This window comes from Peromyscus californicus, unplaced genomic scaffold (genome assembly GCF_007827085.1).
Source record: "Peromyscus californicus insignis strain IS unplaced genomic scaffold, ASM782708v3 Scaffold_11__1_contigs__length_118956290, whole genome shotgun sequence".
Lineage (NCBI taxonomy): Eukaryota > Metazoa > Chordata > Mammalia > Rodentia > Cricetidae > Peromyscus > Peromyscus californicus.
Genome location: NW_026294402.1, coordinates 52,738,886 through 52,756,930, shown reverse-complemented (window position 1 = coordinate 52,756,930; position 18,045 = coordinate 52,738,886). Strand labels below are relative to the sequence as shown.

Here is an 18,045-nt window from a genome sequence, read left to right as displayed (position 1 = left end):
TGGAGACCAGGCTGGCCTCGAACTCACAGAGATCCGCCTGGCTCTGCCTCCCGAGTGCTGGGATTAAAGGTGTGCGCCACCACCGCCCGGCTGCATTCACTTCTTAGCCTTGAACTGGACTCAGGGGAACAGAAGCAGCTGAGCCCAAAGCCAGGCCTCGAGCTGGATCTGTCATCAGCCAGGGAAGCCACAGCATCTGAGGACAGCAAGAGGGCTGTAGACAGTGGCTCCAGCTCCCTCCTGAACACATTGAGAGCCCCTCATCTTGTTCTCTGTAAGTTAGTGTTTGTAGTCATGCTTGACTTCCTTGGGAAATCGGGTCCCTCGCTATAAAAAGAAACAGAGAGCAACTCACAGCTACCTTACCCTGACTTTCAGGGCTGAGACACCCAGAAGGAAGAGCTTCAAACGCTCTGAAAGCCTGCGTCAACCTCTAGCCTTGGCCCTTGGCTGGGCATAAGCCCTACAGACCCTCCCTGGCCCACCACGCCCACAGCCCGCTGTACTTCTCCACTGCACACTGTAAATGCCACGTTTATTTGTCAAAGGCGCTCAAGCCTCTAGTAAGCACAGAACAGCAGGGCTCTCCCGCATGCTGCCCTGAGCCCAGCTCCTCAAGCATGCAGGATGGAGCTGGTGGACGCGGCCAGGGGTCCTCCAGAGCAGGCCCACTGGAAAATCAAATTCTGCTGTCCATGCCCTCCCTCCTAGCCTGTTCTGGCCTGCCAATAGGAAAGTGGGGCCGCCTGCCTCCACTGCAGCAACCCCTTCTTGGGGGCTGCCCTCTCTCCCCTGCCCTCCCCTCTGATCTCCCTGGATGTCAGAGCCATGATCCATGTGCTTCAGTCCTTCACATGGGTGCCATACAGGCTGCTTCTGTGCCTCTTGTCTGTCCAGTCGAGTCCAGCTGGGTAGGGCAGGCTGGGCTCTGTCTTCACTCTGTGTTGCCAGCTCAGGACTAGCACTTTGTTGGGGATCAAATGAGCAAAGGCCTGTCCAGAGAGCCGCCATAGGTGAACGTGCAGGACACCTGACTCAGCACTGAGCAGCAGCAGATGTCTCCCAGCCTCCTGGGCTCCTGGTTGGGCCTGAAACATCTTCAGGCCTCAATTTTCCGTGGCCCAGACCAATGCCTCCTATCCCAAGAGGCTTCTCTGGCTTGGCACCAGGCTCAGGGTTAGGTCATGGATGGACAACTGACATGGCTACTTCAAGGCCCGAAGGACAGCCTCCAGCTTCATGACCACGGCTAGGTCACCCTTCACCTTCAGCCGCCCACTCATGTAGGCCCCCAGGGGCCGCAGTTCCCTGCACAGCAAGGCCTGAAGGTCTGCCTCAGCCATCTCCACCACTACGTCAGGGATGCCATCTGGTGCTCCAAGTCCCACTCTGCCTTGTCCTGTTGGGAGGTAGCATTGTCATCAGTAAGAGGATACCATGTGGCGGGGACAGGGTAGCACATCCCACCGGGAACAGTCACAAGCACAGGTTAGTTCAAGTTCTAGAGCTGGGGGTGTGGCCTAAACTTACTCCCCAACCCCCAATACACAGTGGGGATGGGGCAGGTTCTAATATAATGGTTTCAAGCCTTACTGACTGGGACTGCTTGTTGCTACTGTTTGCAAATTTATGAGTGAAGAGAATGTAATATTGCTTCACAGGGTGCAGAGCCTAGCATGCAGTAGGCCTGAGTGTGCGAGGCTCCTAGTCACCCGACTGAGCTCTCCTGCTGATCCCAGTGAGACCACAGCCCAGGCTGTCATTATGGGTTCGTTCCAATCAGGTGGCAGGAGCAAGGGACAGTCTTTAAAGGACCACGGGGGGGGGGGGGGGGGGGACTAGCAGCCTGAGTGGGAAGGGAAGGACAGAGGGAACAGCCACACCTGCAGTGAGGTCCAGGAAGTAGACACTCTGGGTGCCACTAGGCAAGATGACGTTGAACTGGTAGCAGGCCCCAACCTGGCTGACCAGTGCCTCCGACAGGAAGGGTTGCAGGGCAGTGAGAAGCCCCTCAGCCACGGGCTGCTTCCGGTTGGGCTCAGCCTCAGCCCCAGCCTGAGAGGCAGGTGGCTCCACCTCACTTATCATTTCCAAGGTGTCTACTGGTGGCCGACAGGGTCGAGGAGGGAGACAGAGAACAGGTCAGTGTACTGCGAAGGTCAGTATGACTCCATCCTTTTGTGAAGTTTCTTCTTACGGCCCTTCATGCTCTGTACTCGTCATCTCCTAAGCTGCCTCTAGGTTCCCAGCCAACACCCCCAAACCATGCCTACGCTCCTCTGGCCTGCAGCACAGTTCTCCTTCTAGCTACTTTTGCAGGACTATAGCATCTTCCCACAGAGGTCCCAGGGCCTCTACAGACTTCTCCACGACCGCACCCTGGTCAGCTCTAGAAACGGAGCAGAACGAACCAGCTAAGCTAAGGGAACTAGAAGTAAAACCTGCTTACCTGGCCCTGGGGAGGGAGTACCTCCTACCGCTGAGTTCATGCTTCCCCCCAGCAAGTGGAGGGCCAACTGTTGGAGGGTGCTGTCCAGGCTGGACACGGCTGGGCCGTCCTGGGGAGGCTGCAGTACAGCCTCCACCGCCAGCTCCACACGGTCTACCTCCAGGCCCCAAGCTCTGGTCACATCATTGATCTCCAGCTGAGGGCAGTGAGGGAAGAGACGGGAGTCACTTGATAAGGCTTCCCTGAACATCTCTGGACAACTCACTCTAGCCACATATGGACATGGAGGACATAATGGAGAAGCTCCCAGCTGGGAATCCAGCAAGAGCCAGTCTCTTGGCTAGACAAGTGCTGAGTTGGAGAGGGAGGTGGGGACTCTTAAGTAGAAGAGACTTTCTCAGCAAACCCCAGACAGCAGCAGACTCCAGAAAGTTCCATGCAGATTCTCAAGTACGGAATGGGGCACTGGTCAGAATTGGGGGTTCCAGGTAGCCTCTTCCTGCTCAGTTGGATTTGTTCTGAGGACAAGGAACCCCAGAGAGGAGTTTATAGACATGGAGGTGGCCAAGCAGGCAGGCTCCCTTTGGAGAACGATCGTCCTGGTGCTGTGCAGACACTGTGTTGGAGAGGGTCAGGAGTGGAGGAATGGTTTCACTGCAGGCAAGAGATGAGGGCGGCTGGGCAGAGGGCAGGGGTGTGGTGAGGGGGCCAGGAGGGCTGGGCAGAGGGGTGTGGTGAGGGGGCTAGGAGGGCTGGGCAGAGGGGTGTGATGAGGGACCAGGAGGGCTGGGCAGAGGGCAGGGGTGTGGTGAGGGGGCCAGGAGGGCTGAGCAGAGGGCAGGGGAGGGGAAGGGAGGGGGACAGAAGCAGCAAGGGAGGCCTGCCTTGCAAACTGCCAGGTCACAGCAGGCACAGGAGAGGGAAACAGCCTGTACAATGGATACGAATGTCACAGGGGTGGGGAAGACAGGCTCCTGGGGTCATGAGGGCATTCTCCTAGAGGACACATGAGGGTAGGAAGGGGAGGGTAGCAGTTACTGTCATACTGTTAGCTCAAGGTGTCTGCGAATGGATTTGTAAGTTTCCAAAGGATAAAGGGAGCAGAGTGCCCAAGCAGAAGACTAGAGGATATTGCTGTGAGCCCTGGACTCTCCCAGGCCTACAACAGGAACATGGACACTGTAGGGCAGGAGACAGGCAGGGCTGGGGGCCTCGGGGTGGAAGGACCCAAAGGAGCCTGTTGCCACTCGGGGCAACAGGGGAAGGGCTGAGAAACACCTACTGGCCAGACCAGAGGGAGGTCACTGGTGACAGTCAGAGCTAAGTCTGAACAAAGCTCAGACCAAGGATGGAGGGAGGGAGAGGAACAGAACCTTCTTGAAGGAAGGGAAGAAGGGATGAGAGCTTGAGGGAGGAGGAAAGCGAATCCCTGGGATCCTTGGGAGAGAGGTGGGATCAGGCAGGACCCAGTTCAGGGAGGAGCCTCCAAGAGGGAAGCAGGAAGCACAGATGCAGAGATGCAGAGAATATAAAAATTCTGCCTCAAGTCTCTCCTGACAGTGAAGAGGCAAGGTGGAGGGAGCAAGGGGGCAGGGCTGCAGGAGGGCGGTGTAGACAGAGAACAAGGGGCGGGGCTGCAGGAGGGCGGTGTGGACGGAGTAAAGGGGCAGGGCTGCAGGAGGGCGGTGTGGTCGGAGTAAAGGGGCGGGGCTGCAGGAGGGCGGTGTGGTCGGAGTAAAGGGGCGGGGCTGCAGGAGGCAGTGGAGGGCTAAGAAGCTGTTGGCCAAAACGCAACTGGGGAAGAGGCGGGAGTGGCAGGCTAAGGAAGAGGTGAGAGCGGAGTCCACAACCCTTACAGATGGGGAAGGAAAGGGCACATGCACACCTGCTTGAACCAGGACTTGAGGGACAGATAATGCAGCTCCCGAGGTTTCCTTTCAGCTCTACTCAACCAGGAGATGGACACGGACCCTGGGCAATGGACCCGAAGTGACTTTCACATCCTAGATGGACTTCTTCCAAACTGCCCCTCTCACATCAAAGCAACACAACTTTAAGATTGAGTTTATCGTCCTAAAGATGAATTATAACGGGATGTGCTGGTATGAAGAAAATCTGGTAGCAGCGTATTACCTGAGCTGTATTAGTTTGAATACTGCATTGTGGGTAGGAGCAGATGGTCTAGCTCTGGCCCAGAACTGCCCTTTACCATGAATGGTTCTCAGAACCAAGTGGAATAGTTTCTGGGCCTTGGTTCCCCTCCTCTATTAAAATGACAAATACCAGCCCTCTCACAGTGAAAATGGGAAGCTGAGATGCTGTTGGGCAGGTACAAGTACTCTGTAAGCCATAAAATGCTGGGCCCGGGGCTGGTGGGCTCAGCAGTAGAATGTTTGTCTAGCATGCACACAGCCCTGAGTTCCATCCCCAACTGGCATTGCCACAAAACAAGACAAAACCACCACTGTGCCTGGAGAACCACTGTTATGGCTAGAAGGAGTATTTCGGTAGGAATTTCATTTTGTTCCAGTGTGGGTGCTTGGTGAAGCTGGACAAACACTAGGCCCCACAGGAGAGGAAGCACATGTTGGATATGGGAGGGACAGCCACCGCACATGTAATAGACAGGAAAGAAGGTGAATTCCAGGGTACCTAGCTTTTCATACATGGAGAGCAGGGACAGGAAGAAGACTCAGGTGCCCCCTGTCTCTGTTCTGTTCTAAACAAGAAAATAAGACCACAAAAACTCACGTGTGGGAGTCCCAAGCACATGGCTGCACCCAGAGGGCCCTGATCATCTCCTTACCCACCAGAACAGAAACTGCAGAGGGCCAAGGCCCAGGGCTGTGATCACAGAAGCGGTGAAGGGTAATATCTCAACAGTCAGAGGCAGGCGCCCAACAAGTTCCGCTCGAGCACTTCTTTTCAGGATACATGTGCTCAAGATGAGTGACCCAGATCACCTCTGCTCCTCACCTTGGGGTCTCAACCAGATTCTTTTCAGGATATATGTGCTCAAGATGTGTGATCCGGGTCACCTCTGCTCCTCACCTTGGGGCCTCACCCAGATTCTTTCCAGGTGGTAATAATGTTGGGACACATAGTGAGCTAAGACCCAGAGTAACTTGGTCCTTGTTCAAAGTGACCTGGCAGAGAAAGCCAGGCCCTGCTGCCAGACCCTGAGCGGCACCTTGGAGAAGCCACCTACCAGGAGTTGATCACCGATCTTGAGCTTCTCCATCTGGATCTCCTGCAGTGGCCTCCTGAGTAGGGCCTTGGTCATGGCGTTGTGGGCAGTCATTCGAGTGGCTGTGTTTAGGTCCTTCACAGCCATCACGGATAGCACTGGGTCCCAGATGCGGAACTGGACATCAGCTCCCACAGATAACACAGCCCCATCCTTAGAGGCCAACTGTTTCAGGAGACCACAATAGAGACAACATTAAAAGGGCCAGGGGCTACTGGAAGGTCAAACCCACTGAGACCATCCAGCTTGACCCACCTGCCTGGCAGCTAGCTCCTCGAAGACAAAATGGTATCTCCAAGTAGGTGGGGTCAGGTATGGCTCAAAGCCCGGATATACTCATCATTCACCATGCATGGCCCCATTCCTCCTGTGCAGGACAGCTAAGACGCCCCTCACCTTGCAAGGAGGAACATTGAAGGCTCGGGTCCTCAGGTCCACCCTCTGGAAGGAGTCAATGAAGGGCAGGAGAAGAACCATGCCAGGCCCTTGGGGGGTGCGGATCCGGCCCAGTCGAAACACGATCATCCTCTCGTAGGTGGGCACGATCTGTTTGTGATGGCGAAAGAAAGGGTTTGGAAGGGGTTCGCCTGGGCTGGCCAATGCCACTTGCCAGACCCCTCTCTGCCCTCCTCACCTCACCCTGCCAGTCAAATATCCTTTGGTGTGTACGACGTGTGTGAAGGCCAGAGGCAAACATGGACCACTTCCTATTTTCATTTTTCTCTGCCATAAGGTGAAGGACCTCCTGTGGTATAGTGTGATGCTCTGCTCAAACACACTGGGCCAAGCGACCAGAGGCCGACACTTCTGATGCTGAGGGCCAAACTAAGCCTGCCCTCTCAACAGTTTCTCAAGGATATTTTGCCACAGTGACAAAAATACCAACACATTTAGCTGTGCTTAGATGGGAGAACCGAGGCTCCGAGACACTGGACCCAGAGACATGCTCAGTGATCACACAGTCCCTCCGGTGGAAGGGCCTTGATCTGAACGCTGTTCTCAGGAACGGGCCATGTCTTAATCACCACAAGTACTCACTTGATTCAGAGAAACTTCACCTCTGTGGCTTGAGGCTAATTGTGACTCATTCGAGGGCACTGTTTGCTCTTGGATTATTTGGGGGAAAGCCCTGGCTGCTCTAACAAATGCCCTGAGCAGACAGCTTCACCACCTTCAGATCCCTGGAGCCCCTCAAGAAGTAGTTAAATCTAAGTTGAGAACTACAGGCAAGAGAGGCCAAGCCACACGTCCACGGTCGTAGGGCCTGTATTTCAGTGGCACTGTAGAAGTAGGACCTGGGTTCATCTCAGTGCTCCCTTCTAGACCGCACAAACACAGGGCCTTTCTAGGGACGCCACTGCCCAGGGCCATGCAAAGGGAAAGGCCTGCCCGGGCTTCACCGTAGCTGGAGCTGCCAGGCCTGGTGCTCAGTTACAGCTGTGTCTCTCATCTTTACCTATAAGCACCACCGCTTCTGTGAAATGAGGCCTGAGTTCTGCTGGGCAAGCTGGGAGCTTTTCTTTCAACTGGACAGGAGCAAGAGGGAGAACGACCTGGCAAAAGTATGTGTCTAGATTCCAGGACTCAGAAAACTTATTTCTACTCCTTCCTGTCTCTCAAGATGGTCGTGGTTAAGTCTCGGCCTCAGTTTATTCATCTGAAGGATGGGGACTGTCCTAGTTTCTCCTGTAGCTGTCATAAACACTGTGATCAAAAGAAACTTGGGGCCGGGTGGCGGTGGTGCACACCTTTAATCCCAGTACTCGGGAGGCAGAGCCAGGCGGATCTCTGTGAGTTCAAGGCCAGCCTGGGCTACAGAGCGAGATCCAGGACAGGCACCAAAGCTACACAGAGAAACCCTGTCTCGGAAAAAAAAAAAAAAAAAGAAACGAAACTTGGGGAGAAAAGAGTTTACTTGGTGTCCAGGCTACAGACCATCACTGAGGGGGGGCTAGAGCAGGAAATCAAGCAGGAAACTGGGGGCAGAACTGAGCAGAGAGAGGCCTTGGAGGAATCACGGTTACTGGCCGCCCCACCTCCCCTGCTTGCTCGGCTAGCTCAGGCCCAACTGTCTAGGGATGGCACCCCAGGGGGCTGGGCTCTCCTACACCTCTCAGCAATCAAAATGCCCCCAAAGACATGGCCACTGACCATTTGATGGAGGTAATCCCTCAGTTGAGGTGCCCTCTTCACAGGCACATCAAGTTGACAACCAAGATGAGCCACCAAACACTGAACAACCCTAGGCTTGCCTGTTCCCTAGAGGAGTGATAATATCTAGAGGCAAGGGGCCAAATATGGGGAATCCATTCACCAGTGCCAAAGCTTTCACCGTGTCTACCAACTCCCCAACAGCATCCAGCCAGCCTTACCTTCAGGGCAAACCAGCCGGAAATGGGGAAGGTGAGCAGCAGCAGCAGGAACCCCAGGAAACTGATGAGGCCATGGCAGAGACAGGAGGGCCAGCTCTCAGGTGCATCTGGGGACAAAGGAGCAGAAGCAACCACAGAATACCAGCTGGGCTTGGCAGGACAACTTCAAGTACAGTGTGCCATGAGTACAGTGGGTCACGTGCACATTTTGCCTGCCTTCTGCTTCAGAGGCTCCCCATAGCTATTTAGGGACCATGCATCATAACTAACTGGTCTCAAGTGCAACACCCCACATAAGGCTTTTCTCTCCCAGGGAAGAGCCACTGAATCTGAGAACACAACCCATGTGATGTTCTCTTTGCTGGACAGAGCAGGAATCAACAACTCCTTGTCTAATGTGTATTGCCCACCCAAACCTGGAAGAGAACACTCATGCTGTGGAACTAACTTCTATGCTTTCAACGGGTCCTTATGGAGAAAGGGCCTCAGCTAAAAAGGATAAAACAGTAATTGTTCATCAATAAGAGTCAGAGCGAGACTAAAGTGTCCCTTTCTAGTTTAGTCCTCACTCCTGCTTTAATACCCTAAAATTTTTTAATGTATTTTTCAATTCAAGCCCTTTGGAGGGAAGAGCTGGGAAGATGAGCCTAAAGACAAAGATTCTAATAACCCTTGCAGAACCAAAAATCGAGAATGGGTGTTGAGCAGACATCCCCAGAATCTAGGGTGAGATTGTTGTCTGCTCTTCTCCCAGCCCTAGACAGTAAGACCAAAAGAGGCTGTTCTATGCTTCAGGGAGCCCTGCCCGCAAGGCTTTCTAAGTCCCAAACTCTGATCTTTTCAGGAAAGGAATCTTTGGTCAGAGGCACTCCTAAGAGCAGGGGGCAAAACACAGGAAATTCATTCGTCAATGCCAGAGTTCAAGGTACTATCAATACAGAAGTACCACAGAGGGCCCAAATTCTTCAAGGTCAGGCCAAAGAAGCCACAGAAGGCTCTGGAGCAAGAAAGAGCCAAAGCAAATAAGCTGGCCTGCCTTTTTGTTCTGTGCATCTCATCAGTACACAGGAGACTCCTGGTCCCTGCGCTGCTACCCTAGGGTGATTCTTTTTCCATTTTTCTGCAGGTGTTTTTAGGTTGCTTGTAGCCGCTTCTGCCTAGGATTCTGTTTTCTTTCTATGCATGATGAGCTATCCTGAAAATAGTAACGTGATGAGCTGAGATTCGGGAAGATGGGGCTACGCTGGTTCCGAGGCTGTAGCTGGTGGTCCTAGCGAAGACAAAGTAGCAGTATTCCAATGCCTTGTTTGGCACCCTCTCCACATCTTATGCCCTTCATGCTCCCTCCTCCTAGAGGCAAGGAGTACAAGTGTGGGGGTACTGGCCAGTCCCTATACGGTCCACCGTGCTGGGCAGCCACTCACCGGCCCCCGGCCCCACGCCGCCCGGCTCTGGGGACAAGCAGCCCTTCTGCGAACCCAGAAAGCCGAAACTCGACTGCTGGAAACGATCGAAATCCCCTAAGGGCAACGCCCGGTAGCCTGATCTGCCGAACATGACTTCTGGCCCGGGACACGCCCCGCGCCTCCACCGGGCGCCAGCTCTGCCCAGCCCGCTGCAGCTCCGCCCCGCCTCGCCCCCGCCGCTTCCGGCTTCACTTGTGCCGCCAAGGGCAGTGGCTGCGCAGGAGCAGGAAGCAGGCCGGATCCGCACCCGCTGTCCCACAGCGCCCTCTGCGTTGGGAGGACCGAACTGCGGTCGCACAGTTTTGGGCCTTGGTTCTAATCTAGAGCTTCTTGAAAGGTGATGACCACCCCTTTCCTAATCTTTTACCTGGCCTTAAGAAAGGAGGAGAGGAAGTTTGGCTTAAAAAGAGCATTACAGGAGCCGGGCGGCAGTGGCGCACGCCTTTTTAATCCCAGCACTCAGCCAGGCGGATCTCGACAGGCACCAAAACTACACAGAGAAACCCTGTCTCGAAAAACCAAAAACCAAACAAACAACAACAACAATAACAACAACAACAACAACAAAGAGCATCACAGGAGCCTTTTCTCCAGAATCAGGGAAATGTCATCTGCCTCACAGTACTCCTTCAAACTCAACACACTGAGGAATGTGCTTTATCCAGATTTAGGCTTCCTCCTGGGCATGACTGGCCTTTTTCTGTTTCCCCACAGCCCAGGAAACAGGCCCTGTCATATAGAGCACTGTACTTACTTGCTTAATGATGGCAGACCCAAGTCGCTGTCAACAAGGTGAAGTCAGAAGGCCTGAACTTTGGTATAAAGGAGAAATTCCACGTTCAGACACCTCAGGAAACATGGCAGGGGTGGTGGTGGTGGTGGTGGTGGTGGTGGTGGTGGTGGTGGTGGTGGTGGTGGTGGTGGTGGTGGTGGTGGTGGTGGTGGTGGTGGTGGTGGTGGTGGTGGTGGTGGTGGTGTGGTGGTGGTGGTGGTGGTGTGGTGGTGGTGGTGGTGGTGGTGGTGGTGTGGTGGTGGTGGTGGTGGTGGTGGTGTGGTGGTGGTGGTGGTGGTGGTGGTGGTGTGGTGGTGGTGGTGGTGTGGTGGTGGTGGTGTGGTGGTGGTGTGGTGGTGTGGTGGTGTGGTGGTGGTGGTGGTGGTGGTGGAGGATGGCAGAGTTATCACAGAGCTACATCTACATCAGAGCCCTTGATCCAGGTACTTGAGGTAAATTGTCTTTCCGTGGCTTTAGAAAACCCAAAGGGAGGGAGCAAATGTACTCCAATAGGAAGCTGGGGAGGCTGTCAGGAGGCCATTTTATAAAACCAGAAAAGCATGAAGCTTTCCCAGTCTTGCTTCCCCAGATCCCTGCCATAGCCCATTTCTAAGTCCCTCTGCCTATGACTGCTGTGCTGGCTAATTTTATGTCACCTTGACACAAGCAAGCTAGAGTCATCAGAGAAGAGGTAACTCCAATTAAGAAAATGTCTCCGTAAGATTGGGCTGTAGGCAACCTGTAGAACATTTTCTTAACGATTGATGTGGGAGGGCCCATCCCATTGTGGATTTTATAAGAAAGTAGGCTGAGCAATCCATGGGGAGCAAGCCAGTAAGCAGCACCCCTCCATGGTCTCTGTATCATTCCCTGCCTCTAGGATCCTGCCATGTTTGAGTCCCTGTCCTGGCTTCCTTCACTGATGGACTACAATGTGGCAGTGTAAGCAGAATAAACCCTTTCCTCCCCAACTTTCTTTTTGGTTATGGTGTTTTGTCAAAGGTCACAGCAATAAAAACCATAAGACAAGTTGATACCAGGAGTGGGGTTTAGTTAATTCCAGATGCAGTCAAGTTGACAACCAAGAATAACCATCACAATTTCACTCCTTGTCAACTTGACACACAATCATGTCTCCTTATGTTGTGATTAATTTCCAAATGAAAACAATAAGCAGGTCATAATAATGCCTAAATATAATATAACTATCCCACATATAAATTGCAAACACATTATATATTTAACAATATGTCATAATCACACCTAACATAACTATCCCTCATACAACTGCAAATGCATTATAAATTTAGAATAGGTGACAATGTCCCTTGAGGGACATACTTTTAGTATCTAAAACTTAAATATGATAACCATTGATATTCTGTTAATTGATGTTACATCACATGATAATGAAATTGAGGAAAGAAAACACAAATATTTGCACAAACACATTCTTAACAAAATATGACAGAAACAACTGCCCACTCCATTTGACTGTTCTTAGTTTGATGGCCAAATTTTAAAGGCCAAGGAATACAGGTCAATCTGGAGGTATGGGACACTTGCAAGGCCTCTTGTAGTCTCTAGGATTTTGTGTCTCCCTTCAGCACACCCCTCACCCCAACTCTAAGTTTACAACGGTGGGGACCTGTCACCATCCCTTCTAATCTGTTTCATATAGGAACACGGCATAAGATGGATGTACACAGGGACCAGAAAAGTGGGTGGGAATAGATTGAAGTGAAAGCCAAAGGCACTGACCAATGAGACTAACTGCAGGTGTGCCTTTTCCCTCGCCCACTGGATTCGGAATCTCTTTTCACTGGCCAAGAGCTCCCTTTCTATCTCCTTGCTTCTTCACTGCTTCTGGCCAGTTCTCCCCCCTGCTTCCCTGCTCTCTCCCACCTCACATTCACCAGACCCACGGTCACCCAAGGCATCACCCTGTTCTGTCTTTCACCAATGTCCTCCCACCTGACTCAGGTCCTCCTCGGCATCCCACGGCCCCTTCTCATAAGCCTCCTGTCTCAAGGTCATCAGACAGACATAGCTGATACCATGTACCAAACCCTTCACCAACTCTCAGATCAAATAGAACTGGCCAGTCTCCAGCCTTGTGATTAATCTCCTCTTCTCGGGTATCATTTTTTAGGAGCTCCATCTCAAATCTGAAAATGGTCCTGACTACTTCCCAAACAAGCTCTCCTGTTTCAGACCTCCACTTCTTTCCAGGTGCCTGTCTTTAAAGTGTCCCCCCAGCCCTGAATCCCTAGTGACTTCCTCCTGCATGCTCCATTCTCAGCTGAGGGACGCCTTTCCAGGCAGACCCATCCCAATACTGGGTCTAAGTCTCCATTTGGGGTGACTTGGGTGTTCTCTCAAAGAGGGGTTTATTTCTTAATAAAGAAAGGGCCTCTCAAAGAGGGGTTCTTAACTGGGGAGGCACAAAGCTGTGAGGTGAGCTGAGTAGCTCACAGACAGATCTGGAACAGGGAAATGCCTGTCAGACCATCAGCTCTGCATCTCTCCTAGTATGCATATTGTGTGCGTGGCAGGATCTTTCTTCGTAGACCAGTCAAACTCGCGATCTTTCGGCTAGAGTCATGCCACCACTCTGTTTGTTTGTTTGTTTGGTTAACCTCTCTGGTTCTACCCGAGGGGGCTCCATAGCTCCCCAGTCTTTCTCTTCCAACTCCCCAAGTGTGACTTTAGAACCAGCCTCTCCGCCCCTAGACACGCCCCAGCCCTGTCTCACTTCCTCTCGGGAGGCGGGCCCTCGGCGAGCACCGCCCCGCTGGACAGCTCAGGCTGCTCAGTTTTCTGGCTGCAGTCTGGGATTCATCTCCCGCCCTCACAGACCCAAATCCAGAAATCGAAACTGCACCGGTTCCCATGCAGAAGGCGCCCTCACCCACTGGATCTCCCTGCCTCCAACAGGACCCTGCCCTGACCCCCACGCCCACCATGCCTCCCCCGGAGGACCCCTCCGAAGACCATGAACACAGCCAAAGCCCCGCGGAGGTACTGCTGGGTTAGGAGATGAAGGGCTGATAGGGTTTTATTTGTTTACTTTGGTGGGGGAGTTGAGAATGAAGAAGGCTTTTATAGAGATGGCAGTTTAGTGTCCTAGAGAGACACCAAGGTCCTCATCCTCCTGTCTGGGCAGGGGTAGGACGGATAGCATAGAATAAAAAGAGGAACCATAAGGAGTTAGTGGGGTATAGTCGGGTTGTAATGAGATGGGCCACTTCTACCCCCTGGAGCCTTGTCTTTTAGCTCCTACCTCAGGTGTAAAAAAAACGTCCAGGGAGAAGGCGAGGCCAGGAGTCCCCTTTGCCCTAGCCTGGAGCTAAAGACATGCCCCAAACACGACAAAACCATTTACACCCCCTCACAGCGGTGGTAGCCCATGCCAGGAGCAACAGTACTCAAGCTATAGGTGCTGGAGGAGGATTGTAAGTTCCAGGCCAGCCTGGTCTGCACAGAGAGTTCAAGACTGTTGAGGACGGCACAGCAAGACCCTGTTCCAGAACAAACAAACAAAACTCGGGCCCGACTGAAGTGCTGTCTTGGCTGAAACCAAGGCGACTCATGTGGCTTCTCTCTCTTTTGATTTTCATAGATTTATTTTTATCTTATGTGTATAAGGTTTATGGATTTTTTTATTTGTTTTATTTTCCTGAGACAGGGCCTCATTATATAGTCCTGGCAGGGCTGGAGTTCACTGTGTAAACCAGGCTGGCCTCAAACTCGTAGAGACCACCTGTCTTTACCTTCTGAGTGCTGGGGTTAAATGTGTGTGTCACCACACCCTGCTCATGTGGCTTCTCTTAAGGAAGCCTAGTTCTTGGTCCTCCTGGAAGTTTTACTTCAACCTGCCATACTTATCTCCAAAGAAGCTACCTCTATCCCTTTTTCCCCCTTTCCTCTTCACAAAAGCTCAAATAATGCCATATTGTCATAACTTTTTAATTATTAGCATTATATAGCTAAGAAAGATTAACAAGACTAGTTAACATTTATGGATACTACTCATGAGCCAGGCACTGTATTGGAGCACTTTGTACCCTTCAAACAATGGCTATACTTTCTGTTTCTATGAACTTAACTATTCTAATATTTCATATAATTGGAATTGCATAGTATTTCTCACTTTATGGCAGGCATATTTCACTTACCATAATGTCGTCAAGGTTCATCCATGTTGTTGCATGTAATCAGAATGCCATTCCTCTTAAAGTTTGAGTACTATTCCATTATATGTGCAGACACATTTTGTTCATGCATTCATGTGCTAGTTGGTACTTGGGCCGTTGTGACTATTGTGGTTAGTGCTGCTGGGCACATTAGTATATAAATATCTGCTTGGAATGCTTCCCCAGTTCTTCTGGGTATATGTGAAAGGTGGGAGTTCTGATTATTTAGTAGTTCTATGTCTAACTTTTTGAGGACCATAAGCACTTTATATGAGGTTGGTACTTTTGTGTATCTGCTTTCCAAACTTGAGTCCCTTGAAGGCAAAAATGTATCCAATCTTGTATCTCGGGGCCTACTAGTGAGTGGTTCTAATGGTAGGTAGATAGGGGCCCGGTAAATTGTGCAGTGAACGCTTCAAGGCCTGAGTAACTGGGGTGCCGATGAGCCAGGGCATGATTCAATGACTCCCTGGAATGGAATGCGAGGTTCTACCTATTCCAGCCTCCAGATGAAGGGATGGGTTGGATGGTCGGGGGCGGGGGTGGGAGAAACAGGACTTCTGGGCTTTCTGTAGGCCTTATTTCTTTCTTTGGTTCACCAGCAAGCCATGAAGGAGGAATTCCAGTTTCTGCGCTGCCCGGGCTGCAAGGCCCAAGCCAGGTGCCCCAAGCTGCTGCCTTGCCTGCACACGCTGTGCTCTGGATGCCTGGAGGCGCCGGGCTTGCGGTGCCCCATCTGCCAGGCGCCGGGGGCTGGCTCTGAGGAGGCCCTGGATAACGTGTTCTTCGAGAGCCTGCAGCGGCGCCTGGCGGTATTCCGGCAGATCGTGGATGCGCAGGCTGCGTGTACCCGCTGCAAAGAGTCGGCTGACTTCTGGTGTTTCGAGTGTGAGCAGCTCATGTGCCACAAATGCTTCGACGCGCATCAGTGGTTCCTCAAGCACGAGGCCCGGCCCCTGGCCGAGCTCCGCGACAGCTCAGTTCGCGAATTCCTCGACAGTACGCGCAAGTCCAACATCTTCTGCTCCAATACCAACCATCGCACCCCCGCGCCGACCAAGTGAGTGGAGCATCCTGGAGCCAGGGGTGGAAGCTTTGGGGAGCTGGTCGCTCAAAATGCGGTCCGCTGGCTTGTAGTCAGTCGTTACTAATGCCCCTCTGAAATATATAGTGCTGCAGAATCATCCTTTCACCCTTACCTAGTATGTCTTTAGGACAAATTTTTTCAGGGTGCCATTGCAAGCAAGGAGGTGTAAAAACAGTACGTTTTAGTACATGCCACAGAATTTTAGATGTCTTAAGAGTGGACTCTTCCTCAGGGGCCCCAGGGAGTCTCAGATGTTGGATGTTTAGATAAAGGTCAGGTAAACGGTGTCTGAAAAGTTGAAACTATATCATCGGGGAGTGCTGGCCGAAAATGTCTATATGAAAAGAGCAAAGAAAAAGACAAGAAAAATTCACTTGTAATTGTTTTTGTTAAACGGCATATTTTAATTTCATGTTTATATAGGGAATGTATTTATATGGCTCACAAACAAAATTTGTACTATAATAAAAGAGAGTGCCGTCTCTATTTCATTCCCATCCGCTGAGTTTTCAACACTTTCCCTCTTCACAGGGTAGTTGCCCTTACTAATTTTGAAGGCTTCTTTTAAGTTTCTTTGTGAATATACGTGCAGGTAGAGTAGCTTTATAAGGGCTTGTCTCTTCCTTTTTAGCCAATAAGGTAGTATATGACTTGACTCCTCACGAGCAGATTGCTTGCATACGGTTCTGCCTAATAGGACTAGTAGTTCTTGGGAAATTAGCGGCAGCAGAAAGCATTTCCTCATGTGGGACACCCCTTAACCTACAGACTCTGTACTCCAGGAGCTTGCTTCCGGCCAGAGTCTCAGAGGAGTCCTGCCCGCCCCTGCTGGCCTCCCCAGCGTTCACTGCTGCTCCATTTGCATTTCATTGGGCACTGTTGAGATCAAAAGGCTTTCCTGTCTATTTACAGGTCCTTGTGTTTCCTCCTTTGTGAATTGCCAGTTTGAAGGCTGGTTTGCTTTTCCTTTGAGGAGTCTGTCCCTCTGTAAGACTCTGTGGTGATAGTCTTTCACTTAGTATGTGATATTGTATTTAAAATAACTCTTTAGTTTTAGGCAATCAAATGCATCAGTCTCTCTCTTGATGGTGTATGGTTTTAATGCAGTCTAAGGAAGAGCTCATGTCTATGTTAAAAATAATCTCTATATGTTCTATGGTCTTTTAGTATGATGAGTTAAATGAATGTCTTTTCTTTGAACTGGATTTTGGTTCCTAGGGGGAAAAATTCAACTTGGATCTTGATATACTATTAATTTCATTCCTATCTAGTTACATTTTGAAATATTTTAATATTAGGCTATTCTCTGTAACAGAAGGTATAATCAATTTAGTATGAAGTATATATGGTTTCTGCATTAGGTTTTCCTGTCTGTTTTATACTAATCTTTTTAATTTGTAATCTTACATTTCTTTGAGCATGATAATACAGTCCTTCATAGGGGATGATCGATTTCTTCACCCCTCAGAGAACTCTAAGCCACTTCAAGATTACTCATAAGCCAGGAAGCCTTCAATACCCGCACTAGGGGAGCAGAGGCAGGCAGATCTTTATGAGTTTGAGGAATCTAGTCTACATAGCAAGTTCCAGGCTAGCCAGTGCTACAAAGTGAGACCCTGCCTTAAAAAAAATTACTTATAGTGCTAAAAAATATAAATGCCATGTAAATAGGTTTTTATACTTAACTATATTTGGGAATAATGATTTCTAAAAGTCTGTGCAAGTACAATATGAATTGTGCGTACGTGTGTGTGTGTGTGTGTGTGTGTGTGTGTGTGTGTGTGTGTGTGTGTATGTGTATTCTCATGCACACACGAGTGCATGTGGAGGCCAGGGGACAATTTTGGATGTTGTTTTCTCTCTCTCTCTCTCTCTCTCTCTCTCTCTCTCTCTCTCTCTCTCTCTCTCTCTCTCTCAAAAACTAGTGGTTATGGAAATTTTTTTTTTTTCACCAACCTCAATGTCGTAAATAATCCACAATTTCCCTTTGGCCACAAGTCAAAATAAACCACCCCAGCCTTTGTCATTGAGCTGACATGTAGCTCATGCTGGGGAGCAGCACAAGAGGAACTGGGGTTAGGGTCTGCCCTCAGGTCACTGGCATTTGACCACCATGTCTGTGGAGTGGATTGGTTCAGCCCACCATCATGCCAGGCCTGTAGTGTGCCATGTTCTCTGTTAAGTATTGGACTATGAGTACAGACAGACCCAGCCTTGCCTTCTTGGGTATCTGGGGTGGACAAACAGAACCAGCAATGAGCAGCAAAGGCTGCAGAGTGACCAGGCAGGGAGCCTGTCTCCCTAACTACCCTTTGAGCCTGTGTCTCCACAGTGACTCTGACCACACGGCCTCCTTTGTTGTGTTCCCTTGACAGCGTTACCTGCCCAGGACACTGATATCTCATGTGTAGGCAGAAGGAAGAAGGAAGCAAGGCATAAAGGTCTAGAGTGCAGAA

At 51.0% G+C, this 18,045-nt stretch overlaps 2 protein-coding genes across 10 annotated transcripts in view; one reads left to right on the top strand and one right to left on the bottom strand.

Moving 5' to 3' along the window:
• Nucleotides 1–518: 518 nt before the first annotated feature.
• Stoml1 (stomatin like 1) lies at nt 519–9,710 on the bottom strand. 2 transcript variants are annotated; one of them, XM_052762146.1, is made up of 7 exons: nt 9,493–9,710; nt 8,069–8,175; nt 6,093–6,242; nt 5,658–5,861; nt 2,450–2,645; nt 1,884–2,099; nt 519–1,399 (listed from the first exon to the last, which is right to left on the bottom strand). In XM_052762146.1, exons 1-7 carry the CDS (start codon nt 9,623–9,625, stop codon nt 1,206–1,208), a joined length of 1,200 nt encoding a protein of 399 aa, XP_052618106.1. In that variant the 5' UTR covers nt 9,626–9,710; the 3' UTR covers nt 519–1,205. The 2 variants fall into 2 exon arrangements, with proteins under 2 accessions (XP_052618106.1, XP_052618097.1); XM_052762137.1 differs by having other exon boundaries at nt 1,884–2,102; nt 9,493–9,709.
• A 3,368-nt stretch (nt 9,711–13,078) lies between these two features.
• Nucleotides 13,079–18,045, top strand: part of Pml (PML nuclear body scaffold) — a 48,803-nt gene continuing 43,836 nt past the window's right edge. For 6 of the 8 annotated variants that reach the window (XR_008223095.1, XM_052762042.1, XM_052762016.1 and 3 more), the window contains exons 1-2: nt 13,081–13,327; nt 15,105–15,562. Coding sequence is in view for 7 of the 8 variants with exons in the window: in XM_052762042.1 (XP_052618002.1) it covers nt 13,199–13,327; nt 15,105–15,562 (587 nt within the window). In the remaining variant the exon portion in view is untranslated. Of the gene's footprint in view, nt 13,328–15,104; nt 15,563–18,045 lie in introns of all 8 variants that reach the window. The other 2 variants (XM_052762009.1, XM_052762025.1) reach the window with 2 other exon arrangements.